This window comes from Hippocampus guttulatus, chromosome 3 (assembly GCF_054856545.1).
Source record: "Hippocampus guttulatus isolate MCC_2025c chromosome 3, RoL_Hgut_1.0, whole genome shotgun sequence".
NCBI lineage: Eukaryota > Metazoa > Chordata > Actinopteri > Syngnathiformes > Syngnathidae > Hippocampus > Hippocampus guttulatus.
In genome coordinates, this window is record NC_141263.1 from 2,206,425 (window position 1) to 2,225,095 (window position 18,671).

General features: G+C 43.9%; 1 protein-coding gene across 5 annotated transcripts in view; it reads right to left on the minus strand.

The window, feature by feature from the left end:
- Positions 1-18,671, minus strand: part of txlng (taxilin gamma) — a 57,822-nt gene that overhangs the window by 15,977 nt on the left and 23,174 nt on the right. For all 5 annotated transcript variants that reach the window (XM_086106209.1, XM_086106208.1, XM_086106206.1 and 2 more), the window contains 6 exons: positions 16,212-16,303; positions 14,783-14,953; positions 14,434-14,628; positions 11,191-11,310; positions 10,403-10,477; positions 5,572-5,664 (listed from right to left, as the gene is read on the minus strand). In XM_086106209.1, the coding sequence (XP_085962335.1) occupies positions 5,572-5,664; positions 10,403-10,477; positions 11,191-11,310; positions 14,434-14,628; positions 14,783-14,953; positions 16,212-16,303 (746 nt within the window). The remainder of the gene's footprint in view (positions 1-5,571; positions 5,665-10,402; positions 10,478-11,190; positions 11,311-14,433; positions 14,629-14,782; positions 14,954-16,211; positions 16,304-18,671) is intronic.

Genomic DNA, 18,671 nt, shown 5'->3' on the forward strand with positions numbered 1-18,671 from the left:
ACAGGCTCCCCACAGGGCTGCGTGCTCTTGCCACTGCTCTTCATCCTGTACACGGATGAATGCAGGCCCTCACACCCCAACAGCCACCTGGTGAAGTTCACTGACGACACTATCCTAGTGTCTCTGCTCTCCGGCTCCACGCAACACCATAGCTCCGCCCTGCAGCAGTTCGTCGAGTGGTGCGACGCCTCCCGGCTGGAACTGAACGTCGAACCAAGGACATGCTGGTGACCTTTTCCAGATAACAGAGAGAGCTGGCCTCGACAATCCCCACCATCATCCAGGGGGCTCCAGTGGAAACTGTATCCGAATACAAGTACATAGGGACCATCGTGGACAATCACCTGAGGTTCTCCTCCAACACTGAGGTGATCCTGAAACAATGCCACCAGAGGATGTACCTGCTCAGGAAACTGAACTCCTTCTCAGTCAGCAGGAAACTCCTCCTGACTTTCTGCCAGGCATTCATAGAGTCCGTCCTCTCGTTCTCTATGGCCTGCCAGTTCCACTCCCAAAGTCTGCAGGAGAAGAACCGCCTGAACAGCATCAGCAGCGTGTGCTCCAATATCATCGGACATCCCACTCGACCTCTGACTGCAGTGTGTGAGCAGCAGATCAGTGGTCTGGCTGCTCAGATCATGAAGAACCCCTCACATGCTCTCTTCCCCGCGTTCGAATGGCTGCCTTCCGGCCGCAGGCTGCGGTTCCCAGCTTGCAGGACAGCGAGGGGGAGATCCACCTTCGTCCCCCGGGCTGTTCTCCTCTTCAACTCTTAAACTCTCATTCCATGGAACCCTGACCCCCCTCCCCCCCACCACACAGACTCACAGCCCCCATTGTGCAATACGGTTTTACGGTGCAATACTGTTTTCACTGTGCAGTAATAATAATAATAATACATTTTATTTGTGGGCGCCTTTCTAGAAACTCAAGGACAAGTTACAACAAGCAGTTAAAATCACGAATACAATGTTAAAAACAGCATCAAATAAAATAAGAAAAAATAATGGCTTTATGGTCCGAGTGAATAGGCTTGTCTAAACAGATGTGTTTTGAGGCTGGATTTGAAATGTGTTAATGAGTCTGTATTACGAAGGTCAGCGGGGAGTGTGTTCCAGAGCTGGGGAGCAGAGCGACTGAAGGCTCTGTTTCCCATGGTGACGAGGCGAGCAGGGGGGACAGAGAGGAGGAGAGAGGAGGAGGAACGAAGAGAGCGGACAGGTGTAGGAATATGGATGAGGTCAGATAGGTATGGAGGGGCTAGGTTATGGATGGATTTGAATGTGAGGAGCAGGATTTTATATTGAATGCGGTGTAAAATGGGGAGCCAGTGGAGATGTTGGAGGACAGGTGTAATATGGTTTATGTATGGTGTGAGTGTGATAATGCGGGCGGCTGAATTTTGGACCAGCTGAAGCTTATGGAGGGTTTTTGAGGGAGACCAAGCAGGAGGGAATTACAGTAATCGAGTCGCGAGGTGACGAGGGTATGAACAAGTATAGCAGTGGACTGAGGAGTGAGAGAAGAGCGGAGCCGGTGGATGTTTCTAAGATGTTAATATGCAGAACGAGTGATGTGGTTGATATGTGAGGTGAAGGAGAGGGTTGATATGTGAGGTGAAGGAGAGGGGGAGATGGAAGAGCTGTCAAAGGGAATGGAGAAATTGTTTATTTTGTTTAGGGTGGATTTGGTGCCAATGAGGAGGAGTTCAGTTTTATTGCTATTCAGTTTGAGGAAGTTTGAGGTGAACCAAGATTTTAATTCCTGCAGGCAGATGGTTAGGGAGGGTGGTGGGAGTATGGTATTAGGTTTGGTAGAGATGTAGAGCTGGGTGTCATCCGCGTAGCAGTGAAAGTGAATGTGATGTTTCCTGAAGATATTACCAAGGGCGAGAAGATAGATTAGAAACAGCAAGGGACAAGGACAGAACCCTGAGGAACACCTGAAGTGAGGGGAAAGGGGTGAGATCTAAAACATTTGAGCTGGATAAACTGGGTGCGGTCAGAAAGATAGGAGCGGAACCAGGAGAGGGGGATGCTGGTGATGCCAATGGAGGAGAGTCTGTCGAGGAGGATGGAGTGAGAGATGGTGTCAAAGGCTGCACTGAGGTCAAGCAGGAGGAGGATGGCGAGTGAACCGGAGTCAACAGAGAGAAGAAGGTCATTGCATATTTTGAGGAGGGCAGTTTCGGTACTATGGAAGGGACGGAAGCCAGATTGAAATTGTTCGTAGAGGTTATTGGAGGAAAGATGGGTGTGAAGTTGAGCAGCTACTGTTTTTTCTAGAAGTTTGGAGATGAATGGGAGGTTTGATATGGGACGAAAGTTGTTCAAGTTGGAGGGATCAGAGCCAGGTTTCTTCAGTATGGGAGTGACAGCAGCAGTTTTGAGATGGGAGGGAACAATGCCAGTAGAGAGGGAAGTTTGAATAATGTTAGTGATGAGAGGGGAGAGGGCCGGCATAGAAGCTTTGACTAGAACAGTAGGGAGAGGGTCAAGTTGACAGGTAGAGGATTTGGACTTCTGGATTAAGATGGAGATTTGGTGGATAGATGGGGAGGTGAATGCAGAGAACAGGTGGGTAGGAACCGGGGAGAATGGAGAAGGAGGGTTGGGAGCAGATGAAGGGGTGAGTTGCTGGTGGATAAGTTTGATTTTGGATGTAAAAAATGAGGCCAGAGTATTACAAAAATCAGTGGAATAGAGATGTGAGGGAAGAGTGTCAGCAGGTTTTGTGAGTGTAGAAATGAGTGAAAAGAGTGATCTGGGGTTACCTTCATTGGGACTAATTAAACCACAGTAGAAGATTGATTTGGCTATGAATATTGAGTCCTTGTAATGGAGGAAGTGGGTAGTGTACATTTCTTTATGAATAGTGAGTCCAGTTTTTCTGTATAATCTTTCAAGTTGACGGCCTTTTGATTTAAGTTGTCTGAGGGTAGGGGTAAACCAGGGTGTTGTTTGGTTGAAGGAGACAGTTCGGGTTTTAAGTGGGGCCAGGGTATTGAGAATGTTATGGAGGTTTGTATTGTAGTGTGTCAAAAACTCTGTTGTAGAAAGACAATCAGCACTGGGGAGGTTGTTGATAAGTGATTCTAAATTGTCCGGGTTAATGTCCTTGATTTTACGGAAATGTATAATGCGTTGTGGGTTGGATTTGACAAAGGACAGGTTAACATTGAATGAAAGCAATAGATGATCTGTGTATGGGAGGAGATCGGTTTTACAGTTTGTTGGTGATAATCCTATACAGCAGATCAAGTCCAGAATATGTCCTTTACTGTGTGTGGGAAAGTTGACAAACTGTTGAAAACCAAAACTGTCCAGACAGGAGGTAAAGTCTTTGGTGAGTGAGTTATTGATATTGTACTATCTTGACTGTGTCCTTACTGTGCAATACTGCTTGATGTGCAATCCTGTTTTGTTGCTGGAACCACTACCTCAAGACCTCAAGTGCTAAGCCTACAGCCCTACTGTCATCCTATGTTTTTCCTTTGCTCTGACTGTCTCTATAATAAGCCGTTCTCGCACAACTCTAATTGCCCCATGGGGATAAATAAAGTTTTCTGAATCTGAATCCGACTCAAGCACAGACAATGGTTCCTCTTTACTGGTTCCTAATGGGGACACCGTCAGCTTTCTATCCAACCAGTCCCATCGAAACTTGTTTTTTCAAATCCGCATCTATCTGACGCATGTTAGCTTCGTCACGAGTCTCGATAATATTCGGCATTTGTTTAATACAGACTACATACACAAGTAATTTCAATACGCAATTTCCCTCGTGCAAAACCATTCAGAATTAGCGGAAATGGGGTTTAAGAAGGCGAACACGGATTGGTTGTGATTCTGCATTTGCCAATATAGCGACCAATCACAACATGTAAGACATTAGTTTTAGCCCATAACTAATGTCCTTTAGCCTATACGAAGTAACGACAAACTAACGTTTCGCGAGAAAAAACGGTATTCAAAATGGATGCTTGCAAACTTTATTGGTAAACATAATGAGTCCCGAGTCTGCCAAAGACAAGTAAGTCCGGCAGCCCAGAAATAACACCAGAACCTACCCCCATAAAAAGTTCTCAACGGATTTGGAACAATATAAAAAAGGTCCATTTTGAAATGCGGAATTCCACCAAAAAGCGGAAAAATCTCATCCCTGAATAGTGCAAAGCAAGAACAATAACTCAACATTGTTTAAACGTTAACATCCATATTCACACCATGCCCAGCCTTGTTCAGCTGTAAACACACAAAAGAAGCATGTAAAGCTAACTTTTTTAGTTCATTCATCATCGGGGAATCCCTCGAATCCTTCTTCCTCGGTGTCCGAATTGAACAACTGAGCGAATTCGGCATCCAACATGCCCAGCTCCGTCTCGTCAAAGTCTCCACTATCAGAGTCGGTGTCTCTGACTGGTTGGCCAGCCCTGGCATAACCGATCGCCTTTAGTTTAAACTCTGTGTTATAAGCATGTCTCTTGCAAGGAGCCATTTTGGGGTCTTGATATAGTCAAATATACAGCAAGCCACGAAATATTACCGAAATGACCATATACAAGGTGCATCGGATGTTAAGGTGCACTGTCAGCTTTGAAGAATATAGAAGGCTTTTAGGTGTGCCTTTAACTGCGGAAAATCCGGTAGCTTTTATTTTATTTTTTTACTTTGAACATTTAACCCTCTCAGGAACAGTGGTTATTACAGTGTATAGCTTATCAGGTTATCAGGTGGCAGGTTACTATTTGTGCATGAAAGGGTTCAGAGATATGTTTTAATGCCCTTCACTAATAATCCTGTAACAAAACAAGCTTTTATTATGTATTTTATTCTCATATGGTTCATTTGACTTTTTTTTTTTTTAATTATGAAAACGTAGGACAATGGATGGATGGGAGGGTAAGCGGTCACAAAAAAGCCAAAAGGCCACAACAAAAAATATTAAGTGATCTTTCATGGATCGGAAGTCGAACAATGTATCCAATCAATAAGAAACAAATTGGATGATGAATACTTGTATTCAGGGTATTTTATGGCTGATTTACAACAGAGGTCAAAACTGACTCATGAAAATAAGAGATAGTCACAGAAAGCGAACATAGGAGGAAGGATAAAGAAAACAGGGTGGATAGTTTGAGAGTATGCCTTCCCCCATTCACTGACTGTACTCAATGCCCCTTGTACATTGCTCAAGTCCATTCTGGCGTCAGAGACTGCAAGCTTCCCTATTTAAATACCATATTATAATTATTTCTATAAAACATGTTTATAACAAACTGTATAATATGTATTTATATGGCTTGATGGTAGCTGTGTGGGTCTTACTAGCTTAAAACCCGTAAATGTATTTTTTGGGAGTGTGAAAACGAATGTGTCTTGATTGTCTGTTATATGTACGATGTAAAATCGTGCAACAATAATTCAAATTTTTAATCACTGCAAAACCAGTGGCTGACTGTTGGCCACTCAGGAAAACAAGTTGCCCAGATCGCGAGGTAAAAACAGAAAGACAAGAGTATAACAAAATGTGTCACATTTGTGGTTAGTGATAGAAGTTTGGAACCCTTACCTTCTCCATCTCTTGTCTGAAAGTGGTGAAGACGTCGTTGCTTTTGGCCAGAGTGCTCTGAAACTCCTCAAACTTGTCCATGTACAGGGAAAGCTAAGGCACATGAGATGAGTTTTAGAATCTTTCGATTGTCAAGTTAAGTTACTTTTATTGATATACACGCAGAAATAATGGCCATTAATCATGCAACATAAACACAATTCAGATCTTTTTGGCTCGAGACACCACCACAATGGATTTGAAATAAAACAAACATGCTTTAACGGCATATTTTTGAACTGAGTGTATTGACATGCGTTATCAGATGAATTACAACAGTGTGTTTATGTGCCTCCCGTTTTTTAAAGGATCACAAGTAATGGAGCTGCTCATTTATTTCATGGCCAGGTGTGTGATTCCTTCATGATCCCATTTACAAGAAAGAGACAAAAAGTGTAGAGTTCATTTGAAGTGCTCTATTTGCATTTGGGATCTGTTGGCTGTTAACTCTTATTATGAGATGCAAAGAATCACCATCAGTGAAGCAAGACATTCGGATGAAATGTCAAAAGAAACCCATCAGGGAGATTGTAAAAGCAGTAGGTTAGAGTAAATCAATCGTATGGCACAGTCTTGAAAAGAAAATGTGCCACAAAGTGCAGCAACACCGAAAGACCATCGATATTCTGTCATAAAATCCAAGATTGTGCCCTAGCGGATGGTTGCCTTGCTACGCCCTCTCTCGTAATGTCTTTCTTTGTGTCATTTTCATTACATTTTGACAACCCTACACCACTTACAGTACCTACTACATGAGTGAAGACTTGCTTAGCATTCGGCTCACTCTCAAACTGCACCAAATTCGCAAAACAAAGGAGGATGCCTATTGGAGAGGGGACACAGTCTTGTAGAAGCAGACAGGAAACCAGATGGCGAAGGAAAATGACAACACCCAGAGAAGCTATGCAGTCAAGCTGTAAGACCAGCATTCTGTTAAAAACTCTACAATTCGAATATATTTCACTGAAGATTTGAAAAGGACACTTTTACATCCCACGCCCATGCAGCCCCACCACTGACAATCTTCATCACACATATGACTAACACCTCTGTCTTGACCATTCACAAACAAGATGTGAGACACTATTAAGAAACCTCAGATCAATAAGGCTTCAGGCCCGATGGCTTCTCTCCCTTCTGCTACACCATCTGTACTGATCAGCTGGATGCAGTATTCACTCAGATTCTCAATGTAGGGCCCTATTCACTCAGATTCTCAATGTAGGGCCCCTGCTGTACACTTAGCAGTATTCCTACCAAGCAAACTGTCGTGAAAAGTGAATGTATAGCTGTTTGCATGGTTTGCCCACTTTGACGTTCAAGATTATCAAACTAGTACAAGGATTACCGAAGTAAAAAATACTATTTATTTTTAAATAGTGATTTATTAAGTACAAAACAATTGCGTTATCTGGTCCTGTACGAAACAGTACTTGTCCCCTTTGTTAAATCATGATTTAACTGTGGCTAATTCTTTGAAAAGGTGAGTTCATGTTCACTGGCCACACTAAAGCCTGATTACCTCCAGACCTGTTCAATCAAGATCATTTAAATCAGGGGTGAGGGTCAAACTAATTTTTGTCGCGGTCTGTGGTCACCAGTTCTGTTTGTTCGCAGCCCTGTGTTGTTGGGCGACATGAGGTGAGGTTAGTGCTTCTGTTGTTTGCTCATCTCGCCTTGATGGTTGCCGGGTACGCTACGATGTAACGTGTGTTGCTGGGGAATTTGTTCTTCCCTTTGTACCCATTCTGTTTTACTGTGGTCGTCTATTTGCTTATTTATCTACTTGCTTTTTTCTTGGATTGGCAGTCATCCACATTCATCCAACCAGCGACTGGGATCTGCCACTGTGGGGCTTTTGTGCACTTTTGCTTGTGACAGTCATGTCCGTGAACCCTCTCCCAGCTGTGGCGTTGTATTGTAGTGGCTGGCACCACAGTGTTTTACCGGCATTTGCCTTGATGGGTCTCTGCTAGTCATTGTAGCCTCTGCGCAGCCACTCATAGCATAGAGCTTTGTGGGACTTATGCCTTTGCGTCTATCTTTCTGAGTATTGGCGCTTCTGCTGCCATTTTTCACCAGCAGTCTTGCCTTGATGTTTGCTGTGTGCCTTTCCTTGTGACAGCAATGTTTGCGTCCTCTCTCCCAGCCTGCAGCGTGACAGCTTCCCACGCAGGAATTTCACACGTTCAAAACCCCATGTTTTGAGTGGAAGGTTGCCCCTAACATCTGTCGCGCAGGTAGTGTCCTCACCCACTTCCATAGCCTTACCGCTATCACTCTGGGCACAGGATTCAGCTCTGATGCCAACCGGGTGAGGGAGCCCATCAGCGACACGGAGAAGTCTTTGCCGCTAGACCAGAAGCTGTCTGGCCTCCCAGCAAAGGACGCGATCGAAGCCGTGAATCCTTTGGTGCACCTCAAAGACATCTACTCAACTTACTTCCTTGTGTCGAAGAAGATGAATGCCCAACATTGAACATGAATGGACCAGGACAACTGACTCATTTGTGAACCTTCTCGTACTCAGGCGGTCCGGAATACCTCCATTCTGCGTTGTCAGCTTTGCCGGTTAGGCCTCACACATCAATGTGCAGTGCATTTTGCCCTAGTCCATTTTCTGCTGTGCCTCTGGGGCCGGCATGTGCTTGTGTGGTCGGACAACACCTCAACCATTTTCCACAGATGCGACACCAAGGCGAGACGAGGTCAGCCCAGTTGTTGCGGGCCTCACAGCGCCTTCTCGGGTGTACTGCCCCAAACCTGGCCAGTCTGTGGGCAGTGTATCTTCAGATCAGAGGTCGATATCATTACTTCTGAGATTCCACCTACTGTTCCCTTTGGTTTTCCCTGAGGGAGGACACCAGACCTCTTGGCCCGGATGCATTGGTGCACCCTTGGCTCCCTACTAATTGGCCTCAGCTTGTGTATTTGGCCGATAAGCTTCTTATGATGTTACTAGTGCAGCGTGTTCTACCAGAGACAAATTCCTTGTGTGTTCTACATACTTGGCCAATAAAGATGATTCTGATTCTGAACCACTGATTACCCGCTGAAAGGAGTTGGTCAAACGGACGATTCTTGATGCCACAACTCCGTCTATTCGACCACAGTATGTTAAGAAGTGGAAGTTATTTGTGGCGTCGTGTGTGAACCACGGGGTGAATGCTGTGGATTGCTTGATTCCCACTGTTTTGGACTTCCTGCAGTCTTTCGTTGATATGGGTCAGTCTCCAACTCTGAAGGTTTATGTGGCCGCTATTTCTGCCTAACACGCGATCGTGGACAAGGGCTTGGTGGGGTGCCATGTTCTTGTTTCGTCGTTACTTTGAGGAGGCTCTACCTCTTTGTCCCTGTGATGTGTCTTGTGTCCTGAAATGGGACTTTCACTTAATGCTGGACACACCATGCCAGCCCCCTTTTGAACCCCTGGCTGATGCGGACCATCAGTGGGTGTCTCATAGAACTGTGTTATCGCGCACCACTGCCTCCACAAAGCGTCTCTATGAGTTTCATGCACTGTCGATCAGTCGATCTGAGGTGGCACCCTGGATGGTGCTGGTGTCCATCTGTGGCCTAACACTGCTTTTGTTTCCAAGGTACTGTTGGTTCGCATTTTAACCAAGCAATCGAGCTTGCATGTTTTGTACCCCAATGAAGGGACACTGGGGTCAATGCGGAGCTCTTGTGCCATGCCTCCATTTTTATACTGACGTGACTGTGGTCATCAGTATATCTGCTCAGCTTTTTGTATCTGATGAGGGCCCTCCAAACAGTGCGTGCCTCGCTGGATCATGGATAACATTCACCACTCTTTTCAGGTGTTGGACCATCCCATACCATTGTGGTTGTGATGTCATTCGACCAGGAGAGCTGCTACTTTGAAGGGGGAGGAAGGACATTTGTGCTACTGTCCCTGGTCATCACATGTCATCTTCTCCAGATTTTATCATGTGGATGCCACCACTCACCATTCTCTTGGCGTGGTCTTTTGCTCTTCTGAGGTTTCTCAGTGATGTTTGTGTATGGAATTTCTTGTGACTTTGCTGGCATTCCTCAATCCGTGCTGTTAGCCACTGCCTCTGGCAGTTGGCTGAGACAAAATAGAATGAAAGTTATGTCTGCAACTATGGTTCCACGAGTCCTAAATGACGGCCAGAGCGTCATGTCACTCAGAATCCTCATGTGCACCTGAGTAGGTTATGAGGGGCTCTCTTCCAGGTGTCACCAGCTCTAAAACAAACCCTGGGTCACTAATGACGCATTTTGGTATGCATTCACGAGCTGCATGTGTGAAAGGGATATCCTGTGCTGCTAGATTTCACCTCTGGCAGTTAGCTATTCATGACTCATAGACCCGTAGTTAAAGCTTTGTTTTATTCCTAAATTTAGCTGCTATGGCTTTTAATCAGGTGTGCTTTGTAGTAGTCCTGAAATTACATGATGCCCTTTTTCATGTGTCAGGCCGGTCACACACAGCGTAAATTAAAGGAATCAATAAGTCTTTGCTCATGGTTTTTCAGGAGAGTAGACATGAACATTAAAATCTCCCACAAAGAGGATAAAAATCATACTTGGGGTTCAGCAAGAACAGATGAAAAGGTTACTGTTGTTGAGTTACCATCTTGGACGCAAAATTAACGGAGCAAATGAGCCCCCATAAACCAGCGGAAGGAAAAGAACTGAAATATTTCTTCGGACAACAGTGAGGTCCAACACGAAGTTTAACCTCTTGAAACAAGAAAAAAATTATACACAAATTTTTGGTTTGTGGTGCTGATTCTTTATTGACCTGCTGCTTGAGTTGAACTTCTTGGTCCTTCATCATCTCACATTTGCGTCTTGATTCAGTGGCATCTTTCAGCAACTAAAATCACAAAAATTAAAATGCTCACAGCCAATTCACATGAACAATCATTGTCTGCACATTCCATTTGTTTGATCTGGGTTGAATAACTGTTAACATGAATGATTCAAAGCTGCAATAAAAACATTTCTTAATTTGTGCATGAGGTGTTACTGACGTGAAGACCGTCTACTTTTACGTAGTTTTACGTTGAAAAGTTGTTTGACGGATCATTGGAGATAACAAAACTAATTTGCGTACTTTGCAATGCAAAATTCAAATGCCATATTAGTTGGAAAGAACTAAACCTGTATGTGAGACGTTTTCAGAATTGTTACTCTGAGAATATTGAAAGAACAATTCCTGCAAAGATGACCCAGTTTTTACATTTTTGGTGCAACAGTTGTATTTTATAGAAAGATTCCAATTAGAGGATCAAATAAAGATATGAGAACAGTCTAATTATGATATGAATATATTTGGTATTTGATGATTTTATATTAATTCCATGATTTTACTCAAATAAATATCTGTTACAAGGCTCAAAGAAAAAGTTGAAAAATGTGATTAATTGCGTTTGATTATGATGTTATATCCATCCATCCATCCATATGCACGCACGCACACACACACACATAACACAAGGCCAACTCTGCCAGCTTTTCTTAATTTGTGCATGAGATGATCTTTCTTTTGAAAACGATGTCCGGGAAGGGCACACAAAATTTACTCACAAAGGTTCTTTCTCGCTGCTGTTTCTCCTCCACTTCCTTCATCATTTCAGTGATTCTCTGCAACTTAGCGTCCATCAGCTGTTGCTGGAGCTCTTTATGCTTAAAAACTCTGTCTATGTGCTATAAGAGGGACACACACATTTTACGGGTCAGAAGCAGGAACTGTGATCGAATGTATGAAGATTCAAGGCTTCTCACAATTTCAGTTGGCCATCATAGAGTGGTTAAGAATGAGGCATATATAAGATAAGAAAACCTTTATTAGTCTCGCAATGGAGAAATTCCCAATTCACAGCAGCAAAGTTATCAAAGGAAGAAGTAGAACAACAAAATATAGGTATATGCAAACATACAAAGGTTGAATGAGGCTGGTCTGTATATAGATGTACGGGTATATATGTTTGTATATAGAGATGGGTGCCTCTGGGCAAATCCAACTGTTTACCATACACTGATCAGCAAGCCAGCAATGATGTGTCGACAGTGAAGACATAAAGTACCATATTTTTTTTATGTTGAAAGATTCCTCGTCTCAACCCTCAGGTGGTGTCCGTTCAACATTCAGCTTGGGTCCTCTACCAGAGGCGAGGATGCTTTAGGGTTCTGCGCAGTATCCTTGCTGTTCCCAGCACTGCGCTTTTCTGGACTGAGATGTCCGATGTTGTTCCCGGGATCTATTGCAACCATTCATCCAGTTTGGGGGTCACTGCCCCCGAGTGCTCCAACCACCACAGGCATGACTGTCACCTTTACCTTCCAGGCTCTCTCCAGCTCCTCTCTGAGCCCTTGGTATCTCTCGAGTTTCTCGTGTTCCTTCTTTCTGATGTTTCCATCACTTGGGACCGCTACATCCACTACAACGGCTTTCCTCTGCCCTTTACCTATGATCACAATATCTGGTTGTTTCGCCAATACCATCTTGTCAGTCTTTATCTGGAAGTCACACGGGATCTTCGCTCGTTCATTCTCCACCACCTTTGGAGGTGTTTCCCATTTTGACCTTGGGGTTTCCAGTCCATACTCCGCACAGATGTTTCGGCAGACTATGCCAGCCTTGCGGCTTGCGTACAGTCTCAGGGTGCTGGATTTAGGATGGCACCCTCCATGCATGGTGAGGAGCCTTCCATGGTCTGAATCTCTCCCTTTGGCCACCTTATTATTCCTGCAGGTTATCTGATCAGTGGCAGGGCATAGCTGTTTCTTGCCAGGTCTTGTTCTTGTCATTGAGCTGGCTTCTTAAGACTTGCCTCACCCGCTGGGTGTATTTGGCCGTAGCCGCTTTTCTTGTTGCCAGTTCAAGGTTGCCATTGGCTTGTGGTACACTGAGGTACTTGAAGCTGTCCTCAATGTCTGCTATTGTTACTTCAGGGAGTGAGACTCCTTCAGTGTGGACTACCCTGCCTGTCTTAGTCCCCATCCGACTACATTTCTCAAGCCCGAATGACATCCCGATGTCACTGCTGTAGATCCTGGTTGTGTGGATCAGGGAGTCTATGTCCCTTTCGCTCTTAGCATACAGCTTTATGTCATCCATGTAGAGGAGGTGACTGATCGTAGCTCCATTTCTGAGGCGGCATCCATAGCCAGTCTTAATAATTTGGCTTCGGGGGTTCAGTCCTACGCAGAACAGTAGTGGGGAGAGTGCATCACCTTGGTATATACCACATTTGATGGACACTTGGCTAAGTGGCTTGCCATTGGCTTCAAGCATGGTTTTCCCCATCCTCATCGAGTTCGCAATGAAGGCTCTAGGGTCCTGTTCACCTTATACAACTCCAAGCATTCAAGTGATCCATGTATGTGGCATCGAGTCATAGACTTTCTTGTAATCAATCTAGGCTGTGCATAGGTTGGTATGTCGGGACCTGCAGTCTTTTGCGACTGTTTTGTCAACCAGGAACTGATGATTGGCTCCTCTGGTATCTCGACCAATGCCCTTCTGTGCTTCGCTCATGTATTGATCCATGTGTCCACTTATCTTAGACGCAATGATGCCTGACATGAGCTTCCATGTTTTGGAGAGACAGGTTATTGGCCAATAGTTGGATGGGACGGCACCTTTTGAGGGATCCTTCATGATCAGGAACGGTTAACCATCCTGGGTGAGTCCCATCCCTCAGCAACTGGTTCATTTGCACTGCTAGGCGCTCATGGAGTGCTATGTGTTTCTTTAGCCAGTAGGTGTGGATCATGCCTGGCGCTGTCCAGTTTTTCATATCTGAGACTCTTTCCTGTATGTCTGCCACTGTTATGGTAACTGGGTTCTGTTCAGGGAGGTTGCTGTGCCATTGTGCACTGCTGTTATGTGCGACCTCCTTCCCATATACCTTTCAGTCAATTGACTCACATCTTTCTGAGCCGCCTTGATCTTAGCCTCCAACTGTCTTTTCCATGGTGTGTAACGTATCTTATGGCTCTTTGGTTGCTCTTATAGCCAAGCATCTCAAGAATCACTGATGCTGAAGCGTGTCTGTGATTGCTATGGTAGGGATCGCCCTCAGTGCTGCATTCAGTTTCCATGAGACTTTCAGGTGGTACTTCACATAGCCGTTGTAATCAGTTTGTAGGTTGCCCAGCCTTAATTCTCGCCATGATTTTAGCTTTCAGGTCAGTTGGTGCCTCGCTCAGCATTTCATTCATTGGGGCTCGCCTCCAAGTATCATCATCTGCATTCTTTGGGGCTTGCAATAACCTCCTCCTCTGATCTGGTAGCCTGGGGCCCTTCACCATGGAATCTGTGTTGTACCTGTCAAGTTGTGACAGCAATTGCCATTTGTGGATGTTGGAACACTGAGCTACTCATTGTTTCGTGGTAACCATTCAGCCCACATTCTCTGCATGCAACCCCTCTGACGAGGGTTGCTTGAGTAGCAGCATTCCAACAGAGCCATGTTATCGCATCTCGCCCATCTCTGCTTCGTTCCAGTAGCTCATTTTTCATCAAGGTGCTCCGCTTCCCCAGCACCTGACACAGACCTTTTTTGGCCGGGTGACATCTGAGCCGGCATGTCATTCGTTTTATTGTCTCTCATCATGGTATGAGGTAGGCATTAGCGTGAAGGGTCTTGCCCAAGGACCCACACTGGATGATGTTATGTGCTCATATTGCCCCAAGCGGGTTTCCGCCTTACCAACTGCGCTATCCAGCCGCTTATATATGTACATATATATAAACAAATTTGACTGTAATTGCTCACTGATCAAATTTGATTCCACAGCAATGTGCCACAGACGGTCTCTTACCTCTTCTCGGAGCTCATACTGTTCAATGAGCTTTTTGAGTTTCTCAGCAAGCTCCAAGTTCTCCTGCCTCAGCTTAGTGTTGTGTGAGCTGTGTTGCTCCATCTGGGCCTCAACATCACTTAAAGTCATCTGGAAGTGAAGCATGGCTTCCTTGCGTTGCTCTTCATACTCCCTGGATCGCTGGGCATTTTCCTCCTATTTGAAAGCGAGAAGAAGTTAAGGTCAGAGGCCTGCGTTAAATTTCTGGTGACAATGTCATATTCAGGTCAGTAAACCGACATGTCGTGGTATTTAACGTAATGGAATTTTCAATGTTTTTCGGCGTTTGCAATTGTCGAGTGTTGCAAACCTTCAAAGTCTTGTTGTGTCTTTGGAGCTCCCGACAGAGGCTCTCCAATTTGCTGCGGGCCAGGATAGCTTTACTATGCTCCCCCTGCAGGTGGATCTTCTCTTTTACAATCTGGGACTGCTTTTTCTGCAGGGCTTTCAGACGCTTCTGCATGCAACGGCTTTCCTCCAACTGAATTCCCAAAACAAGCAACATACCATCATTATTCCAGTTACTACAGTATTCAATTTTGGTACAGAACCAAGTTATCTCAAATCTGCACAATGTTTAGGGTCAGGTGAGATATTAAGGTGGCTGTCTGACGACAAATCCTCCATGACAAGTCCAGTTCATGATGATTTTTACTTTACAGTATGTGATTCTCTATATTTCTCTATTTTCTCCATGGGTTAAAACAAATATTTTTAAGAGTTACAATAACAATAATAATACTATTGCATTTTCTTCATCATGTTTTGAATAATTTGATATGTGCATCGTCCTCACCTGCACTGAAGAACATCCAAGGTATGGACATAGAGAGAGTGACCTCCTACAAGTACCTAGGTGTTCTTCTAAACAATAAACTGGACTGGTCTACTAACACGGACGCCCTGATTAGGAAAGGACAGAGCCGACTCTTCCTACTCAGGAAACTGAGGTCTTTTGGGGTTCAGGGGTCACTCCTTAAGACTTTCTATAACTCGGTGGTGGCTTTGGCCATCCATTATGGCATTGTCTGCTGGACAGAAAGAGACTGGAGCGACTGGTAAGGAGGGCCAGTTCTGTCCTGGGCTGCTCCCTAGACACTCTGGAGGAGGTGGACAACAGGAGGATGCTAGCTAAGCTAAAATCTATGATGGACAGTCCCTCCCACGCCCTCCAGCCCGCCCTGACAGCACTAGGTAGCTCCTTCAGCCAGAGACTGTTACACCCACGCTGCAAGAAGGAGAGATACCGCTGCTCGTTCCTGACACTGCTGTCAGGCTGCTGAATAAAAAATGATGTGAAAAGCAATTGTAATTAGCACACCCACCGTATCTAGCTATATATCTATATTTATATTGCACTTAATTGAACGGTGTACACTGAAACTGTAACATTTATTTTGTGAATGCAAACACTTTGTTCTTCTTCTTTCTTCGTTCTACCCACAATCTTGCTGCTGTAGACTGTCAATTTCCCCAGTGTGGGACAAATTAAGGATATCTTATCTTATCTTAAAAGAAAACAAAAGAAAATCTTATTTACTCTGCAACTCTCAACCCTAATGTTCATTCGAGCGTGTGCAGCAAAATGTTGCATGCTCTTAAATCGCCCTATCAAAGTTAAAATTGTGTTCAATTTGGACCCTTTAATTCATTTTTAAACACTTAATGATGTTTGAATTAAGATTAGGTAACCATTTTGACATTTGGTCGTGATTTTTTGTCCAAAATAGAAATCTTACCAGGTCTGCATATTTTTTGCACAAAGCAGCCAGTTTTTCTTCAGGTGTGGCTAAGGAATTCAATGCCTGCATAAGTAACACAACCTCCTTCCCTGAAATGGAATAACAAAAAAACAACAACAATGAACAAGAGTATTTCACAACAATGGGCACACTACCTCATATCATAGCAACCATTTTATTATATTTCATTTAGAATTATAAAAAAACAAATGGAACTTCAACATAGAGCAGAAGTGCCCAACCAGTCAGTCGGGGTTGACTGGTAGGATGCAGACTGGTCTCAAGTCGTTCTTAATATTATACAGTATATTTTTATGTTAGTGCCCACTGCACCCTATCAGTTTGACTTTCACAGAAAAAACATCCCTGCATCCATTTTATGATCCGTTAATCCTAACAGGGTTCATGGGGCGCACTGGAGCCTATCCCAGCTGTCTTCGGGCAGTCGGCAGGGTACACCCTGAACTGGTTGCCAGCCAATCGCAGACACAAAAAAACAAGTAAAAAATAAAGAGTACCGATAGGTCACCTTTAACCTACGGTGGCGCATGACCTGAATCACACGAAGTTGTTAGCAGTCTGCTATTGCAGCTAGCGATCAGAGCTGTTAAGATATATCTAGTTTATTCTCAACTCAACTGGATTTATAGAGCACTTTAAAACAACCACCACTGTATACAAAGTGCTGGACATGGAGCAAAAATTAAAAATACAACAAACAATAAAATAATAAATTTATAACAAAGACAGGATTTCAGAAATTAACAAACCATTTTTCAGTCCCATTGGATTACCCAATTTGAAACCACGGTAACTAATTTTGGGTTCCGTAAATGTTCATCATGGGAACCCATTGTTCAATGTTGACTGATACAGTGAAACAATATTTGTGGAACTCATAAGTGATTAACATGCATTACAGTCCAGTGAAACTCCTCTAGAACGAAACCTACATACAGTACATGGGCGAAAATACCCCCGAATGTGAAAAAATCTTCATGCATAAACACCATTCCCATTCTGCTGCCCCCCATACGACGAAAAACCCCTGTTGCGTTATACGAAATCATTTTCTCTGCTCCAGCCTCGCGAAGACATTCACTACAACGAAGTCTAATCCAACAGCAACCTCAACTGCTTCGTTCGGAAACGGCAACAGCAACCACCACACTGGTTTACATCGTGAACGATGTTTATTTTGGTCACAGCTGCGAGTTTCCTGAACGCAACATACTCATAGCTGGTCTGCCATTGGCTTACCAAGCATCATCCTGGCCTCCGATTGGCCAAGAGGGACCTCACTGTCTATGTGTGTAGATACTGAAGCTAGATCCGTAGAAGATAGAGTGGAATGCATCCGATTAGCTGCTCAGAGTAAATTGCTTATGGCTCGACGGACATTCAAATAAACAAACGTTTCTTCGTATTACAAGTAAAGCATTTTCCTCAAAAATGCTGTCTTGTTATCATGCTAAAAACCTTATGCTAACTGCAGCGCTAATGAGAGAGAAGCACTCCAGTTAGCGTAAGGTTTTTAGCCTTCGAGAGCTAATGGCCATCGAGGACTACGAAGCGTCCCGTGGCTGGCTAAAAAGTTCATTGCATGACATCAGCTGAGCAACGCTGTCTTGGGTGGCGATCGAGGGAAGGTCGAATTAGAGACAGTGAGATGGAGAAAAGAAAAGCCACCGGGTCCAGGAAGTATTTGTTATTGTTAGTTACAGACGCAGTAAGAACGTTGCATTGCTAAAATGGCTACAAAACGGACCTTTGGATGTCAAGCAGCTAAGACAAGAAGAGCGCTGATGCTGGAAGAGAGGGTAAAAGTGATCAAAATGAAAGACGGAGCAAGCAAAATAAAAGACATTATCCAAGTAATTGATGTAAGTGAAAGTGAATGCTGATCGTAAATTTAACAATTTCTTTCTACACTGACAATATGAAGTGTCAAAGAAGTGTGTGCTCATACGCATGCACTGTTGGAATAAAAATAGAGTACACATACATTTGTGTGTGTGTGTGTACACATACGTTTGTTTGTGTGTGCGTGTGCTTGCATTTGAGATCAAATTTGCTACAGTGAAAAACCCCCTGTTGTGAAAAGTTTCTTGCTGCAAACATGATTTCGTTGTAGAGGAATTTCACCGTATTCATAATCCAGATACTCAAAAGTATAATATTTAAAGGGTAAATGTTTGAAAACTATGCATTAACAATGAACATCATTACATCAGCAGCGGTGTACTCCAGGTTTATTCAATAAAATAGATCAAAATATGTTGTTTAACACTTTTATTGTACTCATATTAGCATCATGAATACAGCATACCACACAATCTGGCTATATACCATGGGCCACAAGTAAACCTGAAACTGTGAACATGATTATGTGTGTGCACTACAGTAATCCCTCGTTTATCGCGGTTTATGAGGACCAAAAACACCCGCGATAAACGA